The sequence below is a fragment of the Mustela lutreola genome, chromosome X (genome assembly GCF_030435805.1).
Source record: "Mustela lutreola isolate mMusLut2 chromosome X, mMusLut2.pri, whole genome shotgun sequence".
Lineage (NCBI taxonomy): Eukaryota > Metazoa > Chordata > Mammalia > Carnivora > Mustelidae > Mustela > Mustela lutreola.
In genome coordinates, this window is record NC_081308.1 from 80,900,638 (window position 1) to 80,921,068 (window position 20,431).

The following is a 20,431-nucleotide window of genomic DNA, read 5'->3' on the forward strand; positions in this document are numbered from 1 at the left end:
CCTGGGAGGGTCCATGAATTTTCTAGAGGACTGGAGTTAATATTAAGTCTAAGAATTTAGAACAATTTCTTTAGGAAAAGTTTCCTTACGTAGGATAAGTTGATGAATAAATAGGTAGGCAACCTGTCAAAACCTACCTCTTTGGAAGACACAGTTGTTATACTCCAAGGTCAGGAATTTTCTCATCAAGGTTTCAATGCTTGTATATCCTTTTTTCAACTAATATTTTAAAGGAGTGGCTCTCTGGAGAGGGCTAGTAAAGCTCCCCTTGAATGCTTTAGGCCAGTTAATCAGCATTTTAACATACTTTAGTTGGCTCTTAGAGTCTATTATAGGAGTTGTAGAAATCTTAGTAATCAAAGCAAAAGGAGAGAATTGTGGCATGACCACTTGAAAAGAAATATATTTGGAATCAAATGCAACACAAATCACTGTCAGTCATATGTTGATTATGGTTCCAAGGTGTAGTTAGTACTATATATGACTCTTTTGAACCTGTAATCTCCATGAGGGCAGAGTCTCTAATGGTTAACATGGTGGCAGTCCCATGTTTGGCAGCCAGGATATATTAGCTGCATAAATGAATGAAACGTAAAATAAGTATAGAGCCAGGCCCAGCATCAATGTTTATGCCATTTAACCCAAAGAACAAGAGCACAAAAATAATGAAAAAAGAATATGAAATATACTCACATAATTTGAGACCTGCCATGAGAAAGTATTGAAAAACATAGTTAAGGGATTGAATTTTTTAACTAGATAAAATGGAAGAGTGTTGTGTTAAAATCACTGACATTTATTCAGGAGTTTGGGGAAACATTTCTGGTCTGGATTTAAAAAAGGAAATAAAGTATTTGTAAATATAAGTCAAAATCTGTTTTGTATACATATATATACATCTCCTATGTTTATATAGTATATAATTCTGTATGAAATATAAATATGTATATTATAGTTATATGTCTATTCATAACATACACTGTAATAATATATTTTAAAGGAATAAATCATAAATTAAAAAAAAGAAATATTGGCCCCAGTTCATTTATGTGGGGAATGATAGACTTAATTGCAGTGAACCTAACTCGACTTTTCTACTACTCAGATTACTTAATGAGATATCAGACAAAAAAGAAAGATTATGTTTTGGCAAGAAGGAAAGGACATTACGGTTCAATACTTTCACTTAACTAACCTTTAAGTGTGCAGTTAACATTTCAAGGAAATTAAGTTTTGGAGGTATTATAGAGTAATTGTAAAAATATAAAAAGTACTTAAAAGCCCATAGTCTGTTAGGAGAAATTCTTCACATAACAGTGACAATCAGAAAGTGGGTTTGTGATATGTTTTTACATATTTTGATGAAGATGTTTTTACATCTTTTGATGAAGAAAAATCTCATTTTGTGACATAGTTACTGCTTTCCACTTTGTTGTTTGGTTTTTGAACTTCCGCTCATTGACATTTTCTAGGATGAAACTTTTATATTGACTGGGAATCGATCTTTTAAACACAAACCTTCAAGTTTTTGAAAGAAGATGCTCAGTAGTAAACAGGAGTAGTGGCAGGGAGAAATGGAAGGGGTGCAACTTTATAGGATATTTGCCTTTCACCTCACAATTTGTTAGAATCTAAATTTGCATTTTAAAATTTAGAATTTCTAGTTTCTATTGTGAATAGCTTTTCACTTATAGAGTATGTTAGAACTCACCTTTGCCATTTTTTTAGAGAATATAAGTAGTGATGGTATCACTAATCTACCAAAAGTCAAAAGCTGTTTTAAATTTTTTTAAGTTTAAAATACTTGTCCAGTCTTCATTAGTTCACCTGGATTTTTCTTTTATTTCTAGTTACTGTTGAAGAATCCCAACTCTTTCCAAAAGCTCCTACATTGGATGTTTTTAGGGGTCTCCAAAAATATCTCTTGCATCCCATACTAAATTTGTCAGCTATCATGTGGTAGCTGTGGGTAATTTTCCTCATTTCCTATTTGAAGCCTCTGCTAAGGATGACTGTAATTTGGGAGAAGGGAGGAGTTTTCCCATGGGCCACAGCTACTGTATACTGAAGACCTCTAGGTGCCAAGGGTATGCGGTGTTGTGTTCAAAATACAGAAACATGTGTTTCTTCCTTTCTCTCTTTTTTAAGTAAAATTGACTGGAGGTGTACCAATATAGTGCTCATCCCACAGCTCTCTTACCACAGTAGACATTTAACTATGTTGAGTGTAGGCAAACTGGGCCTGGTGATAAAACCAAGAAATACAAAAGCTGCACTCAGAATCACTCCAATCCTTTTTTTCTCTTTTTAATTGTGTTATGGTAGTTACCATACAATACATCATTAGTTTTGATGCAGTGTGGCAAGATTCATTGTTCATGTACAATACCCAGTGCTCCGTGCAATATGTGCCTGCCTTAATACGTGCCACCAGGCTTAATCATCCCCTCTGAAATCTTCAGTTTGTTTCTCAGAGTCCACAATATCTCATGGTTTGTTTCCCCCACCAGTTTTCCCCAGTTCACTTCTCCAGTCCTTTTTAAAATGCAGGCTTTCTTTCTGATTTTAAAATACAGGTTGGAGGGGCACCTGGGTGGCTCAGTGGGTTAAAGCCTCTGCCTTCGGCTCGGGTCATGATCCCAGGGTCCTGGGATCAAGCCCCACATCGGGCTCTCTGCTTGGCAGGGAGCCTGCCTCCTCCTCTCTCTCTCTGCCTGCCTCTCTGCCTACTTGTGATCTCTGTCTGTCAAATAAATAAATAAAATCTTTAAAAAAAAATACAAGTTGGATTTCTTATTGCATGATACAGTACAGTTAGGCAGGAATTTTCTCTCCCAGGAAACCCCTTAGTCTACCATACAAATGGACTTACAGGTGATTCCTAGGACTGTCCACTTGAGTCTCAAACCATGCTTTGAACCTGTATATATATATATATTGTTCATTTTCTCTCTTGATATGCTTTTGATGAGTAAGTGAAAGAGAGTGGAGGCAAATGAGTACTGGTTTGTCTCTCGTCTGTCGTCATATCCTCCTGCGTCTTCTATACAGGAATTTATGGGCATCAAAACATATTAATGTTCAATCTTATAATACATCTTTGTGTATAAAGTTTAGTATATATGTAAAAAAATCAAGTGTCTTTAGGGATAGACTGTGATGGCCAGTTGCAACATGGGATTCTAATGGAAGCTGATTTATTATACAATAAATAGTATAATAGTAGTCTGCATTTGTTACACATGAGAGAGTTTTATTCCAAATCTTACTTATAAATAGAACATACTAAGCACTGACATTTATATAAGTTTGTAACACAGCCATAAAATGGTATCCAGAATCAGAATACATCTAAGTCTGCTGAATGTGTTAAATATTTCACATAGCTGAACAGAAAAAGAGAAGGTATGTCACCTACTGTGGAGCCTGCATTGTGAAGAGGAGTTAACAGGTTACATACAGCTAGAAGAGAAACAAAATAACAGTGTTTCACATACTGAGCTGAAATTTTATTTTAAGCCAGGCTCATTCTGTTGTACTTCTTTTCATGGTTAAAATTGAGATAAAAAGATTGAGGCGTTCCTGGGTGACTCAGTGGGTTAAACCTCTACCTTCAGCTCAGGTCATGATCTCAGGTTCCTGCGATCGAGTCCCACATCGGGCTCTCTGCTCAGCAGAGAGCCGGCTTCCCCCCCTCTCTCTGCCTGCCTCTCTGCCTGCCTCTCTGCCTACTTGTGATTTCTTTCTCTGTCAAATAAATAAAATCTTTAAAAATAAAAAATAAAAAAAAGTTTGAAATATGCAGAATTGATACTTCTGATAATTTTAATACTGTTCTTAATCTTTCTACCTTAGTTGCCTTGTACTAAAAATTTTGAAAGTGCCCAAACTGATTCTTTGCTTTTCACAATAACATACTTTACCAAAAATCCCATTATCAGAAAAATTTTTAAAAAACAATTGAGTAATTTACATGCATTGAAAATTCTGGAAGAATGGAAATAATAAAGGGGTATTTACTTTTTATTTTATAAGAATATTATATTAATGAGGCAAAATAATGGATGTTCTTAATTTTATTTCGTTATAGGTACATGTTGTTATATCAGTTTTCATATTTCTTTTTTTTTTTTAAAGATTTTATTTATTTATTTGACTCAAGTATAAATCAGATGTTAATCTTATTGTGGATCCCTTAAATGTAAGAATTCACTTCCCTCTTGCTGTTTTAAAATTACTTCCTTTCTTGGCAGTTTGATTCAATGTGTCTCAGTGTGGACTTCTTTTAGGTCCTGCTCAGAGTTGATGTATTTATTTGTTCATAGTTTCCTTTAGCTCATTGAACATACGTAAGATAGTTGACTTAGTGTTTTTGACTACTAATTCCAGAATTGAGTTTCTTCAGAGACAATTTCTGTCATATTCTTCTTTTTCTTCATGTGTAACTTATGCCTTCCTAATTTTTTGTTTGTTTTGTGTGTTTTTCTTGTTGTTGTTGTTTTGTTTTGCTTTTTGCAGGCCTTATAATTTTTTCTTTTTGTTTAGAACTAGACATTTGAGTATTTTATAACTGGAATTTGGATTTTTCTACAACTCACAGACTGCTGAGTTTTGTTTGTTGAGAGCTGTAGCTATTTGTAATTTTTCCAAACAATTGTTGCAAGCTGTATATTCCTTGTATGTGGTTACTGGGTTTATGGTTTTATTATCTCTGCTGTCAGCCAGTAATCTGACAAAATTTCCTTAAATGGCTGGCTCCAAAAAGTAGGGGAGGTGTTCCTATTTAAGTCTTTTGATAGATGCCATCTGGGGAAGCTACTGCAACCTAAGAGAGTTGAAACCAAGGCATGCACCTGCACTGGCCCTTCAGGGAACTGTCAAACCAACCAAAATGCACATCCTTAAATTTCAGATAACATGAGTCCCACTGCCCACCGTGGCATTAGCCAGCACCTCAAGGACACAGACACTATCTTCATAGTGGTGTTGAGGAGTGCAGTTTGATACCTGTTTGTGCATGTTGTTCTCTTACCACAGAACAGCAGTGTTTCCCTTTAACAAACACTTCCCTTGTTGTGAGTATCCAAGTAGTTTTTAGTATTTTGAAGTAGTTTATTTAAATTACTCTTTCTAGCTCAGTGATTGCTTTTGTGGTGGAACCAATCCCTGGAATGTACTTTTCTGCCATTTTGTGTCAGCCCTACTTTCTTAAATCTCTTTTCCTGCTTTTCTTCCTTTGATATATTTTTTGAAATCCCATACATGTCCCCAAAATGTTGGTTGCTTGCTAATGTAATGATAATTAGAACTGTATCATAGTCCCAAGATAAACTAGGTTGAGAAGAATTTATCAATTTTGATTCTCTTCAGCATCAGACTTGAATATTCAGATTTCACTGCTTTCGCTAGGTTGTGTATTTAAGTACATTGTAAATAATGGAAGATATTTTACAGGCTTGGTATGGTTCATAAGATTAATGATTACTCTAAACTTTGCCCATTATGAAGAATAGAGTAGACTTTTATTATTGTTATAACACATGATTTAATTTTACGTAGTATTTTTATGTTTTCCAAATGAATTGACTTTCTGATAGAAAATAAAGCTTAAAAATGTGATATGGGTTTAAGGCCTCTAAATTTAGTCAGTTTTACCATGTCATTTACTTCCATATGGTCTTTTTATTATCATTTATGTACTGCAGTACATGGAAAGCAAATGCATTTGTATATTTAATCAAATTAAATTGTAGTTCATTTTTTGGTTATTTATTTGGGACAGAAGGTGTGTATACACTGGTTCTATAACAGGATTGTAATCAGAAACTTACTATCCTAGGTAATCACTTTTAGAGTTGTTAATGTAGGCTTAACAGTCCTAATAATAAAATATTAAACTTTCATACTTTTATTTCTTTTTAGAACCTTGTAAAACATCTTCCAGAGCAGAAAGTACTCAGTGAATTAGCACAGCTGAGGAATGAATATCATGACCTCTGTGAGCCCGAGCAATTTGGAGTTGTGGTATGTATCTAGCATAAGGGCCCACAGACTGTGTTGTGATATAGTAATTATCAGAAACAGTGAAAAGGACATTTCAGTTGTTCATTTTTTTCAAACTGAATAGCTGCATAATTTTATATTTAACATTGTTCAGGAAAAAAACTTTATTATTATCTGTCATGGTTTTGAAAATATAAAGAAATTAAGTTTTTATTCCACAGAGTACCTCAAGAAATCTCATGGCATCTCCTCCATACTAGTGCCAATATTTAATTCTATTAATATATGAAAAGTAGTATATATTGATGTATTGTCTATTTTTCTTTTATTTAGGTCTTGGTGTTAGAATTTCCCCCTCCCCAATTTAGGCTAAATAAAAGAGTAGAAACTAGATAAATAGCAATAGTTTAAAAATTGGGAGGGAGTCAAACCATAAGTGACTCTTAATCTCACAAAACAAACTGAGGGTTGCTGGGGGGAGGGGGTTTGGGAGGAGGGGGTGGGATTATGGACATTGGGGAGGGTATGTGCTTTGGTGAGTGCTGTGAAGTGTGTAAACCTGGTGATTCTCAGACCTGTACCCCTGGGGATAAAAATATGTTTATAAAAAATAAAAAATTAAAAAATTAAAAAAAATGTTAATAGTTAAAATTCTGTTAAAGAGGGTAGTCGTGATGAGCACTGGGTGTTGTATGTAAGTGATTAATCACTGAATTCTACTCCAGAAACCAATATTGCACTGTATCTTAACTAACAAAATTTAAATAAGAAATAAAATAAAATCCCATGTGACTTTGAAGAATGGATGTCATGGATAGAGTATGCAAGGTTAGAAGACCTGGAGACTGTCATAGAGGGGGATTTTAAGATTTCAGGGTAGAATAAGCATTTATTTTTCATCCAGGTGATGACAAAGTCCTAATGTGTGGCAGTGAGAAGATAGTGTTATGCCCCAATAACGGGTCTGTGATTAAAGGAGTGAGACTGATACAAAGTGAAGGTCAAAGAATGCTTTATTTCATGCCAAGCATCAAGAATCTAACCAAACGTTTGGGGACGCACCTCTTACAAGAGAGGGCGTCCCTTCTCTGTTTCACAGACTAGCTTTTAAGGGCAAAGGCCATGCGGTCTGCCCTGGCCATGCACAGGTGACCAATGAGATTGTCACACACACACAGGAAACTCCACAGTGATGCTAGGTGACCAATTGAATTACAGTTTATCCTAGTAGACATTAGTACATAGTACTAACACTACTACATAGTACTAATACATAGTACTAATGTACATAGACATAGTACATCTTGATTAGGATTGGCGCCAAAAAGGCTCCCAAAGGGCAGGAGCTACTCCAAGGAGCTACTCCTTGGTAGCTAGGGAGACAGTATGCAACCCCCCACTGATCAGATGTCTCTAGCTGGCCTGACCAACCCTTATATCTGGGTTTTGTTACCTGGAACTGGTTTCCAGGACTTGTTTTTAAGTGACTCCCCTGGGGGAAGGGGAGCAAGGACAGTTTAAGGGTTAAACAACAAGGTTTTTGTTTAACTTCAATGAAAGCCTCTTGCTAAATACGTCCTTACACATAATATAACACCATGGTAAGCACCCCACAGTACTTCAAAGAATGAATTAAAAAACAAAGAATGTCAGTCAACTAAAATGCTTCCAGGGAGCACTACTAAAAAAACATATTTCAGTCGAGTTTGTATTTTATTTAGTTTTATCACTTAAGTACAGTCAAGTGCCTTCATGAGACATGAGCATTTTAATCATTGTATCTGTGGCTGAGGATGTTGCTCAGTGCTTCCTGTTATTTCTACGCTTAGTTATTCAATACATTATCTTACACACCTAGATCCTGTAATGGAGATCCAACTCTTATCTGTGTAACTAGTCTGATTGTAAAAATTCACACTTTTGATTGCAGCAAATTATCAGTATGACTGATGCATACTAATTTGTGGCTCTTGTTAAGAGATGAATATAACTTCACCTCCTCTGTAGTCTCTTCTTTTAAAGGGCACTTTGTGGCTTAAGGACTTGTTTATGTTGTCAAGTTCTTTTCATGTTTATATTTCAAGAAACTAAGCTATATGTGCAAAAAATAAATATAATTAGGACGACTAATAATTTTTTGGGGGTTGCCAGAGTGGCTTAGTCAGTTAAGTGTCCTGTTCAATCTCAGCTGAGGTTTTGATCTCAAGGTCCTTGGTTCAAGCCCTGAAGAGAAAAAATAAAGTATTTATTTTCATTGTGTGTACTTGTATATGTTCATATGTGTCTGTCCCCCAACTCTGTCCCAAAATTCATTTGATGAACGAAAGCTAGTTAAATGACTTGGAGTTAGAGGAAACTAATGGCTAAAAGAAATTATTACCATAGGAGCTATACCAAAGGAAGCAGAGAATGTTCACCAATACTATGAAACAAGTAAGAAAAACCTAAGTTGAACTGTTTTAAAGGAAACCAGAATAGAATTCTTAAATAATATACTTATACATAACCTAATTATTCAACATCAGCATTCTGTCAATGTAGAAGAAATTCTTTAGAGCATATATAAATATTTAATATATTTGATGACTAGAAATCTAGGTTTAAAAATTAAGTGTTCACTCAGAGCTAGTCCTCTGATTTCAAATAGCATAGTAATAGTAATTTCTTAGGAAATGTGGTTCCACTTACATTGTCTGTCATCATCTACATCTTTTATCTGTGGCCTAACTGCTCACTCATCTCAATTTCATGTTTGTAAATTTTCATAGTTCACCTCAGAGACAACTGGTAGTTTAAATGCTACTGATGACTAATGAGTATGCAGTTAACAAAGAGCAACCATTTAGCTTCAGTAATATTTTCTTATTGTTATAAGGGATGATTTGCTTAAAACTGAGCAGCTGTCTATTTTTAAACTTAGATAAAAATATTTGGAATGTCTAAAACAAATTAAAACAGTAAGTTTTAAAACCCAGAAGGAATTCATTTTATGCAGAAATTTTATAGTCCTGTCTATAAAATTATGACTACTGGAAAATAAAATAACAGGCTTTATATATATATATTGTTACAAAGCATTTCTTATCTTACAGATGAGCTCAGTGAAAATGTTGCAACCTCGTCTCGAAAACATTCTTTTCAAGCTCACGTTTGAAGAGCATGTAAACAACATCAAACCAAGCATCATAGCAGTAACTCTTGCCTGTGAAGAGCTGAAGAAAAGTGAAAGCTTTAACAGACTTTTAGAGTTAGTTCTTTTGGTTGGAAATTACATGAACTCAGGCTCAAGAAATGCCCAGTCTTTGGGTTTTAAAATCAACTTCCTTTGTAAGGTAAGATAACATTTTATAATGCTAATTTATAATCATAATTTCATCTGTGAGAGGGGTCACTCTAAATAGGCAATAGTACATAAGCCAAAAAAAGTATGAGTTTAAAAGGATCCTTTAAGAGGATGAATGTTGTGGTAAATGAATTATATCTCATTAAAACTGATAAATATATATATTTTTTAATTTTAGTACAGTAAAATCTCAAAGACTATGCACAATATGTGGTAGTATAAACTTCTCTGATTAGAATTTACCCTAGTTTGTAAATTTTAAAAATTGCCTTTCATAAAGTAGATGCAATATTATACTTCAGTTCCCTTGTACTTATTTAATGTCTCTCTAAAAACTACTGGAAGAGCTAAATATAATGAGATAAATAGCTGGGAACCTTTTTTTTTTTTTTTTTTTTTTTTTTTTAATATGGTTTGCCTATTCTAGTCAAAACTATCAATACCCTTTGTCACGGCCGGCGCGACAAATTGACCAGGAACGTGAGGGTAAGAGGCTGAAGAAAAGAACTCAAGAAGCAGAGAGATGGGGGCACGAAGAGCACTGAGGAGGATGTCCAACAGTGCTAAGTGTATTCAAAGCATTAAGGCCATATAGTGATAATAGGAGAAGCAATACATCTGTGTCTAGTTAAACAACCATGAGTTCCCATAGTAAGTTTCACAATTAACTATAAGCAGACCTCATGATGCCAAATGGCTGATGCCAGTACAGTTGTTCTGTATTGATACAGCACACCAGAAAGTAATTTATGGGCTGTACTAGGGCAGCAAGGACCAGCCACGAACTTATGACCCCAACCAAATTGTTCTCATTTGTTTAGCAAGCATGTGGGAAGTCACGTAGGCGAGTGCACAACACATAGCACAGACCCTTTCTCAGTGCTACTCAACTTTTCCCATCCTAAACCTTTTGTTAGGTTATTCAGACTTTAATGGAGGCACAAGTCAGGGCCTGGTTTGGTCCTTGTCTGAAGCCTTATTGCGGCCTCCCACAACCCTTTTTTTGTTAAATACTGTTGTTAGTAATACTAGATACTTATACTAGATATTTAGTCTATTAACCTAAAGTTGGAAAAAAAGTTCAGATGACGGTCATCTTACTGTTTTGATCAAGCCATTTCATAGTATTTTTTTTTTTTGAGATTTTAATTCTCATGAGAAGAAACAGAGAAACATAAAAGTCATAGTATATGGCAATTTCAAGGCTATAATGAACCACCTTATTCAAGGGAAAGACCTGTCTGTTACGAAGAGAAAACTGAATAGACACTGAGGTGAAGGCCTATAAGAAATCAGAGGGGAAGACAAACCATGAGAGACTGTGGACTCTGAGAAACAAACTGAGGGTTTTGGAGGGGAGGCGGGTAGGGGGTTGGGTAAGCCTGATGGTATTGTGGAGGGGCACGTATTACATTGGAGCACTAGGTATGATGCATAAACAATGAATTTAGGAACATTGAAAAAAAATTAAATTAAATTTAAAAAAAAAGAAAGCTAAAGAGGGAAATAAATCTGAAAATAAACAGTCCCTCCTTGACATCTCACCATTGTTTCACTTTTTTCCTTCTCACAGCATAAAAAACATTGAGAAACTTTGGTTAGTTCTTAAGGTACATTATAACACAAGAATCCCAGATGTAGGAATGGATATAAATTTATATTCATGCATTAAATAGATGTGTGTTACATATACAATGAATAGCATTTTACTATGTATCAAAAATGATTTGCTTCAAGTAGTTCTAAGCCAAATAAATGGAGAATAATCTTTGTAGGTAATAACATATACAATGGAATTATATCTATTTATTTCTTACTAATTCTTGATTTATATTAGGAAAGAGGTCCAGGATGATAGGGCAGATCATCTGGAATGGTAGATTTTATTAAAAAAAAAATAAAAAAAGTTTGTCCCTCTTCTTGTGATATTAGGGGACATGTGAAATTATTTGATAATGCCAGAAAGAATAAGGCTGTGCTTGTATTAATATGGAATAAATCATAGCCAGATATATAGGATAAATCTAAATATTTAATATATTTTCATTATATTGCATACTATGTATTCAATACTAATAAAATCCACTCTTCTAAAGATGCTATTTGTTTTGAGTATATGGTGTATGCATATGAGTGAATTAAGATATTTTTGGTAAGATGATTATAAAAATGTTATAAATTAAGAGAAAAGATCATTGAAAATTTATATTATGTACCTATTTCACATTTCACTCATAAAAAGACATTTAAAACAAACTTACCTGATTTGAATAAATATGTACCTTTTCTAAGTGTCTTAATTCCACACTATTCCAATTAATTACATGAACTGATTTTTTTTATAGCAAATATAAATAAGTATTTATACACAGAAACAGAAGATGATATTAATCTCATAGAAGGATTTTATAGTTATATTCTGGAGAGAAGCTCCTTCCTGTCATTTACCTGTCAAATAAAAGTTCTTCCATACAACACTGATCTGACATCTATCACTAGAGGTATGCTCGAAGGATTCATCAGAAAGATGAAATAAAAATAAAATGAAATAAATGAAATAAATAATAAATGAAATAAAAATAATAAATAAATGAAATAAAAATAATCATGTGGGAAATGCTATCATGTAGTAATAGATGTTCTAAAAGAGAAGAAGTGAATATTTTTAAATGCTCCCTCCCCTCCACCACTTAATCAGCAGGAATTTTATCTTCAGGGAAATACTTGTCATTAAGAAAGAGAAATACCATATACATGTGTGATAGTCCCCTAATGTCTAGGATTAAGAGGATGTTTTGGGGATACAAAGGATTCTGAGTAGATATAAATGTCTAAAATGTCAGAAATTTATGAAATACACAGAAATAGGCTTATAATCTGTTAAAGTGAATTAACTACAGATATATGATTAGCCAGAATTGCTGTTAAATTCCAATTACATTATAGAAGATTACTTGGTTGATTTTTCTTAATTTGCTTTCCTTAAAGAATTGCAGATGAACTTCCTTTGTAGAACACTGATTATGTTTCTAAAATGATGCCATTTTCCCCAACTGAATTATTCTAAGGATAATTTCCTTTCTCAGTGAATTTAAAACTATAATCTGCTCTTTACAAGAAGCTACAGAGTATGTTAAAATATTCACCTACTTTTATTTATTTTTTATTTTTTATTTTCAGCATAACAGTGTTCATTATTGTTACAATACACCCAGTGTTCCATGCAATCTGTGCCCTCTCTAATACCCACCACCTGGTACCCCGACCTCCCACCCCCCAGCCCTTCAAAACTCTCAGATTGTTTTTCAGAGTCCATAGTCTCATGGTTCAACTCCCCTTCCAATTTCCCTCAACTCCCTTCTCCTCTCTATCTCCCCATGTCCTCCATGCTATTTGTTATGCTCCACAAATAAGTGAATCCCTATGATAACTGACTCTCTCTGCTTGACTTATTTCACTCAGCATAATCTCTTCCAGTCCCGTCCATGTTGCTACAAAAGTTGGGCATTCGTCCTTTCTGATGGAGGCATAATACTCCATAGTGTATATGGACCCCATCTTCCTTATCCATTCATCCGTTGAAGGGCATCTTGGTTCTTTCCACAGTTTGGCGACCATGGCCATGGCTGCTATAAACATTGGGGTACAGATGGCCCTTCTTTTCACTACATATGTATCTTTGGGGTAAATACCCAGGAGTGCAATGGCAGGGTCATAGGGAAGTTCTATTTTTAATTTCTTGAGGAATCTCCATACTGTTCTCCAAAGAGGCTACACAAACTTGCATTCCCACCAACAGTGGAAGAGGGTTCCCCTTTCTCCACATCCCCTCCAACACATGTTGTTTCCTGTCTTGCTAATTTTGGCCATTCTAGCTGTTATAAGGTGATATCTCAATGTAGTTTTAATTTGAATCTCCCTGATGGCTACTGATGATGAACATTTTTTCATGTGTCTGATAGCCATTTGTATGTCTTGATTGGAGAAGTGTCAGTCCATATCTTCTGCCCATTTTTTCATATGATTGTATGTTCTGTGTGTATTGAGTTTGAGGAGTTCATTATAGATCCTGGATATAAACCTTTTGTCTGTACTGTCATTTGCAAATATCTTCTCCCATTCCGTGGGTTGCCTCTTTGTTTTCTTGACTGTTTGCTTTGCTGTGCAGAAGCTTTTGATTTTGATGAAGTCCCAAAAGTTCATTTTCGCTTTTTTTTTTTTGCCTTTGGAGACATATCTTCAAAGAAGTTGCTGTGGCTGATATTGAAGAGGTTACTGCCTATGTTCTCCTCTAGGATTCTGATGGATTCCTGTCTCACATTGAGTTCTTTTATCCATTTTTAGTTTATCTTTGTGTACGGTCTAAGAGAATGGTTAAGTTTCATTCTTCTACATATAACTGTCCAGTTTTCTCAGCACCATTTATTGAAGAGACTGTCTTTTTCCACTTTATATTTTTTCCTATTTTGTCGAAGATTATTGGACCGCTAGAGGTGAGGATCCATATCTGGGGCTCTCTACTCTGTTCCACTGGTCTATGTGTCTGTTTTTTATGCCAGTACCATGCTGTCTTGGTGATCACAGCTTTGTAGTAAAGCTTGAAATCAGGTAACGTGATGCCCCCCGTTTTATTTTTGTTTTTCAACATTTCCTTAGTGATTCGGGTTCTCTTCTGATTCCATACAAATTTTAGGATTATTTGCTCCACCTCTTTGAAGAATACCAGTGGAATTTTGATCGAAATAGCGTTAAAAGTATAGATTGCTCTAGGCACTATAGACATTTTACCAATGTTTATTCATCCGATCCAAGAGCATGGAATGGTCTTCCATCTTTTTGTGTCTTCTTCAGTTTCTTTCATGAGTGCTCTTTAGTTCCTTGAGTACAGATCCTTTACCTCTTTGGTTAGGTTTATTCCCAGGTATCATACGGTTCTTGGTGCTATAGTAAATGGCATCGATTCTCTAATTTCCCTTTCTGTATTTTCATTATTAGTGTATAAGAATGCCACTGATTTCTGTACATTGACTTTGTATCCTGCCATGTTGCTGAATCGCTCTATGAGTTCTAGTATTTTGGGGGTGGAGTCTTTTGGATTTTCCATATAAAGTCTCATGTCATCTGCAAAGAGAGAGAGTTTGACTTCTTCATTACCAATTTGGATACCTTTTATCTCTCTTTGTTGTCTGGTTGCTGTTGCTAGGCCTTCTAATACTATGTTGAACAAGAGTGGTGAGAGTGGGCATCCTTGTCATGTTCCTGATCTGAATGGGAAGGATGTAAGCTTTTTCCCATTGAGGATGATATTTGCTGTGGGTCTTTCATAGATTTTATGAAGTTCAGGAATGTTCCCTATATCCCTATAGTTTGAAGCGTTTTAATAAGGAATGGATATGGATTTTGTCAAATGCTTTTTTCTGCATCAGTTGAAAGGACCATGTGGTTCTTCTCTCTTCTCTTATTAATTTGTTGTATCACATTGATTAATTTGCGAATGTTGAACCATCCTTGTAGCCCAGGGATGAATCCCACCTGGTCATGGTGGATAATCTTTTTAATGTGCTGTTCAATCCTTTTTGCTAGGATCTTGTTGAAAATCTTAGCATCCATATTCATCAGTGATATTGGTCTGAAATTCTCTTTTTGGTAGGGTCTTCGTCTGATTTGGGGATCCGGGTAATGCTGGCTTCATAAAAAGAGTTAGGAAGTTTTCCTTCTGCTTTAATTTTTTTGAAACAGCTTCAGGAGAATAGGTGTTATTTCTTCTTTGAAAGTTTGGTAGAGTTCCCCAGGGAATCCATCAGGTTTTGAGAGGTTTTTGATCACCATTTCAATCTCGTTACTAGATATTGGTCTATTCAGGTTGTCAATTTCTTCCTGGTTCAGTTTTGGGAGTTTATAATTTTCCAGGAATGCATCCATTTCATCTATATTGCTTAGCTTATTGGCATATAACTGTAGATAATAACTTTTGATGATTGTTTCTACTTCCTTGGTGTTAGTTGTGATCTTTCCCTTTTCATTAATAATTTTATTTACTTGAGCTTTCTCTCTTTTCTTTGATCTCCTGGTTGATCCAAGCATTCTTATGCAAAGTGGTCTTTAGCTTCCAGGTGTTTGAATTCCTTCTGAACTTTTCCTTGTAATTGAGCTCCAGTTTCAAAGCATTGTGATCTGAGAATGTTCAGGGAATCATCTCAGTCTTTCGGTATCGGTTGAGTTCTGATTTGTGACGCAGTATGTGGTCTATTCTGGAGAAAGTTCCATGTGCACTTGAGAAGAATGTGTAGTCTGTTGTTTTAGGGTGGAATGTTCTATATATATCTATGAGGTCCATCTGGTGCAATGTGTCATTCAATGCTCTTTTATCTTTATTGATTTTCTGCTTCAATGATCTATTTCTGAGAGAGGCGTGTTTAGATCTCCAAGGATTAGTGTATTCATTTCAATATGACTCTTTATCTTGATTAAGAGTTTCCTTATGTCATTGGCTGCTCCCATATTGGGGGCATAGATATTTACAGTTGTTAGATTATCTTGGTGGATAGTCCCTTTAAGAATGATGTAGTGTCCTGTATCTCTGACTACAGTCTTTAGTTTAAAATCTAAAATGTCTGATACAAGAATCACTACCCCAGCCTTCTTTTGAGGCCCATTGGTATGATAGATGCTTCTCCATCCCTTCACTTTCAGTCTGGATGTATTTTTAGGTTCAAAATGGGTCTCTTGTAGATAACATACGGATGGGTCCTGTTTTTTTATCCAATTTTCAACCCTGTGCCGTTTTATGGGCGCATTTAGGCCATTCACATTCAGGATGATTCTTGATAAATACATTTTTATTTACATCATGTTACCTTTGAAGTCTTTCTTTCTGTAGATGCTCTTTATATTTCTGTTCAATGCTATTCTTGGGCTTTTTCTTCCTTTAAAGAAGCCCCCTTAATATTTCCTGCTGTATTGGCTTGGTGGTTGCATAGTCTTTTAAGCCTTGCCGTTCTTGCAAACTCTTTATCTCTCCATCCATTTCGAATGTCAGTCTTGCTGGATAAATTATTCTTGGCTGCATGTTCTTCTCGTTCAGTGCCCTTGAATATATCTTGCCAGCGCTTTCTGGCTTACCAGGTCTCTGTGGACAGGTCTGACATTATTCTGCTGGGCTTTCCTCTATACGTAAGGATCTTCTTTGTCCTAGCTGCTTTGAAGAGGTTCTGCCTACAATTGTAATTCTTCATTCTTACTATTAGGTGTCTCTAGGACTTTTGAGAATCTGTTATCTTGGGGGGAAACCTTTCGGCCTCTAGGACATGAATGCTTGTTCTATTCACGAGATTCGGAAAATTTTCATGAAGAACTTGTTCCACTATATCTTCTAGACTTCGTTCTTTCTCCTCCCAGGGTCCTGGGATTGAGCCCTGCAACAGGCTCCTTGCTCATCTAGGAGTCTGCTTCTCCCTCTGCTTGCTGCTTCCTCTTCTTTGTCCCCCTGCTTGTGTATGCTCTCTGACAAATAACAAATATTTTAAAAAATAAAAAACAGCAAAATTTGGCGGCTTTCAGAAAATGGGAAGTAAGAACAAATGGAAAGTCTTTTCAAGAAATTGACTTTGTATTAGCTCCAACCATTTTCCTACTCATTGCCCTGAATTTGATTCAAATTCTTATTAGAAAGATGCGGCGCCTGGGTTGCTCAGTGGTCTAATCCTCTGCCTTTGGCTCAGGTGATGGTCTCAGGGTCCTGGGACGGAGTCTCGCATTGGGCTATCTGCTCATCGGGGAGCTCGCTTCCCTTCCTCTCTATCTCTGCCTGCCTCTCTGCCTATTTGTGTTCTCTGTCTGTCAGGAAAAGAGAGACTGATTGACCTAGTATGGATTACAAGGATAGTCCTTGTCCAAGGGAAGGCATTGATAACACTGTCAAGACTATCTGTGATGGAAGACCGGTCACTTCATAAAGAATGCTGTTAACCAAAGAAAAGAATGCCAATGATTAGGGGCAGGTGAATAGGTATCAGGCAGGCCCAAACAAAGACAAAATGAAAGAGATCATTGGTACACCAGGGGAATACAAATAATACAGAAAACACATAAAAACCTCACGAAACTAGTGTTACAATTAAGTGATCAGGAAATAAACTACATTAGAGTATTATGTAACACCACAAGATACACCATCAATGAACAGCAAGATTAATGACCATTGAGATTAACAGGGCTTCAGGAGGGAGGAATTTTTAATGATGGGATGGGGATGGACAATACTGTAAAATGCAACAGAAGGATCTTAAAGGATTAGTAGAATTAGGTTATATGAGAGAAGAAGCCACAACCTTACAAGGTGGGAGAATATTGGAATCAGTACATACCTTTTAGCTTCCATTCTGCCAATCACTAGCCACATTGTCATGGCTAAGTCACTTACTCTTTCTGAACTCAGTTTCCTTACCTGTGAATGAGGATATACAGTAGGGTTTTTTTTTTTTTTTTTTTTTTTGGCGGGGGGGTCAAATAAAATGAATTTTGTCAGAGTTCTTTGAAAAATTATTATGTTAAATGATAACTTTTTTAATGATGGTAGATAACTAGGAATAATCATTGTCTTTGAAGATGAATTAGAAAAGCATATTGTCTGAAATATTGGGTATATATTGGAGACAAATGATAATGTTTGTAGGCAGATTATGAGAAGATCATGAGTTATTTATATATTAGTTTACATAAGTTATCCTCATAATTTTTTAAAGTCATTCATTTCATAACTTATAAGGGCCATGAACCTTTCTTTTTAATATCCCTTTCCTCCATTCTATGACTTCCTAGTCATTCTAGTTGGACAGAGAGACTTAAGAAATCATGATACATTAGGATGATCTTTTGTATATTATACAAAGAACCTGAAGAAAACTTTACAGTTTAATACAGAGAAAATTTTATATATCTTACTTTGCCATAAGGATTAATATGTTAATGTAATTGTTTTCCTTTTTCTAAGATCCATCATTTCTGTAAAGTATATATAACATAAACAGTGTTATTTCCTAGAGACCATCATGTGATATTAGTGACAGAATATTGTTGGTATTACCCCATAGAAGTTGTAAGAAGGAAAGAGAAAAGGTTTTAATGAGAAATGGAAGATGAGTTACCAGAAAGTATGATTTATAAAGAAAATGACTGCTGTCTATGGAAGCCAAATTTGGAAATATATAATCCAAGAGAAAATCTACAAAAAAAAAAAAAAGTCATATCTAAGTACTCTAAAAATTTCACATCTCATCATTTTTAGCTGAAATGATGTGTATTGTTTCCATGTAAACTTAGAATCTTAACATAAGAAGATAACTGGTTGTGGGTGCCTCCGTGGCTCAGTCAGTTAAGCATCTCCCTTTGGCTTAGTTCACGATCCTGAGGTTATGGAATCAAGTCTCACCTCTGGCTCCCTGCTCAGTGAGGAGCCTGCTTCTCCCTCTGCCCCTCCCCACCAACTCATGCTCTCTTTCTCAAAAATAATAAAATCTTAAAGAAGAAGAAAAAAATAGTAACTAGTCTAGCCAATTCAGTCTGTAGTTAAGAAAACTGACACTCAGAGAAGGGAAGTTTTGTGTACTGGCACGTTCTGGCTGCCACAACAGAATACCAGAGGCTGGGTGGTTAAAACAACAGAAATTAATTTTCACACAGTTTTGGAGATAGGAAGTCAAAGATCAAGGTGCTAGCCTAGTTAGTGTCTGGTGAGATATGGTAATGTAATTGTTTTTCTTTTTCTAAGATCCATCATTTCTGTAAACTATATGGTAATGTAAAAGGCCTTATTTCCTAGAGACCATCACGTGGTATTAGTGACAGACTCTTCCTGGCTTGCAGACAGACAGCCATCTTCTTGCTATATGCTCAACAGAGCCTTTCCTCTGTGCCCTGCATAAAGAGTTGAGAATGTGCTTGAGAGCTCTGGTGCCACCTCCTCTTCTTATAAGGACACTAATCTAGTCAGATTAGGCCCCACCCTTTTGCCTTTTTTTTTTTTTTAACCCTTAATTGCCTCCTTAAAGGTCTTTTCTCCAAATATACTCACTCAGGGTTACTGCTTCCACGTGCAGATTGCTCAGGATAAGGCTTTCCTGGGATGTGAGACTTTTCAGTGCTAAAATTGGGACAGTATCAAGCAAACCAGGACAGTCAGTGGCTGCTTTAGTTATGAAACTAGAGGTAGGGTCCTAGCCTCCTAATAATACTCCATTTTTCTCTCTTTTTTAAAAACATGGAAGTTTAACAGCTTTCCTTTTACATTTTTATAATGCCCTTTACTGTTCTTTGTCTAGTTTTTGCTCTTCAGATCTTCTGTGGTACCCACTATACACTTTGAGGGCATTATTAAAGAACTGTTCACACTTTAATTATTTTATTTCTCTTTCAAGGCTGAGAACTCGTGGAATCTGAATGTTTATTTTCTTCTACATTAAATTCCCAGTGCCTGTTTATATGAAGCCTTCAATAAATTGCTCCTGAATGAAAGCCAGACAGTTGATTTAAATAAAGGATTTGTTATGTTTGACCTAAGTGTTAACTTTTTTTTTTAAAGATTTTATTTATTTATTTGACAGACAGAGATCACAAGTAGGCAGAGACACAGGCAGAGAGAGAGAGGAGGAAGCAGGCTCCCTGTGGAGCAGAGAGCCCGATGTGGGGCTCAATCCCAGGACTCTGACATCATGACCTGAGCCAAAGGCAGAGGCTTAACCCACTGAGCCACCCAGGCACCCCATAACTTTTTTTTTTAAAGTTAGAGAATTTAGTTCCTCACAGATGTAAAGGGTATATTTTTTACCAGCAAAACTATTGAATATGTAATTGTCACACTGCTATGGTTTATTTATAAAAACATTAAAAAGTATTGTTTTCTATAAATATTAACCAGCAATTCTACCTTTAAATATGGGTTAATAATAAATATATGACTATGAATATGTAACCAAAAATATTTTGGAAAATAACCACTGTAGGATATACTGAAAAGCATTCTACCAAAGTTCAATAAATCCTAGTCAATAGTCCACACATATGGTTGCCTGTGTTTTAACAGTTTAT

The 20,431-nt window shown here is 35.5% G+C and overlaps 1 protein-coding gene across 9 annotated transcripts in view; it reads left to right on the top strand.

Annotated features, from left to right (window-relative positions):
• Window positions 1–20,431, top strand: part of DIAPH2 (diaphanous related formin 2) — a 1,001,991-nt gene that overhangs the window by 481,114 nt on the left and 500,446 nt on the right. For all 9 annotated transcript variants that reach the window (XM_059156886.1, XM_059156884.1, XM_059156888.1 and 6 more), the window contains 2 exons: window positions 5,923–6,024; window positions 9,096–9,335. In XM_059156886.1, coding sequence (XP_059012869.1) covers window positions 5,923–6,024; window positions 9,096–9,335 — 342 coding nt within the window. The remainder of the gene's footprint in view (window positions 1–5,922; window positions 6,025–9,095; window positions 9,336–20,431) is intronic.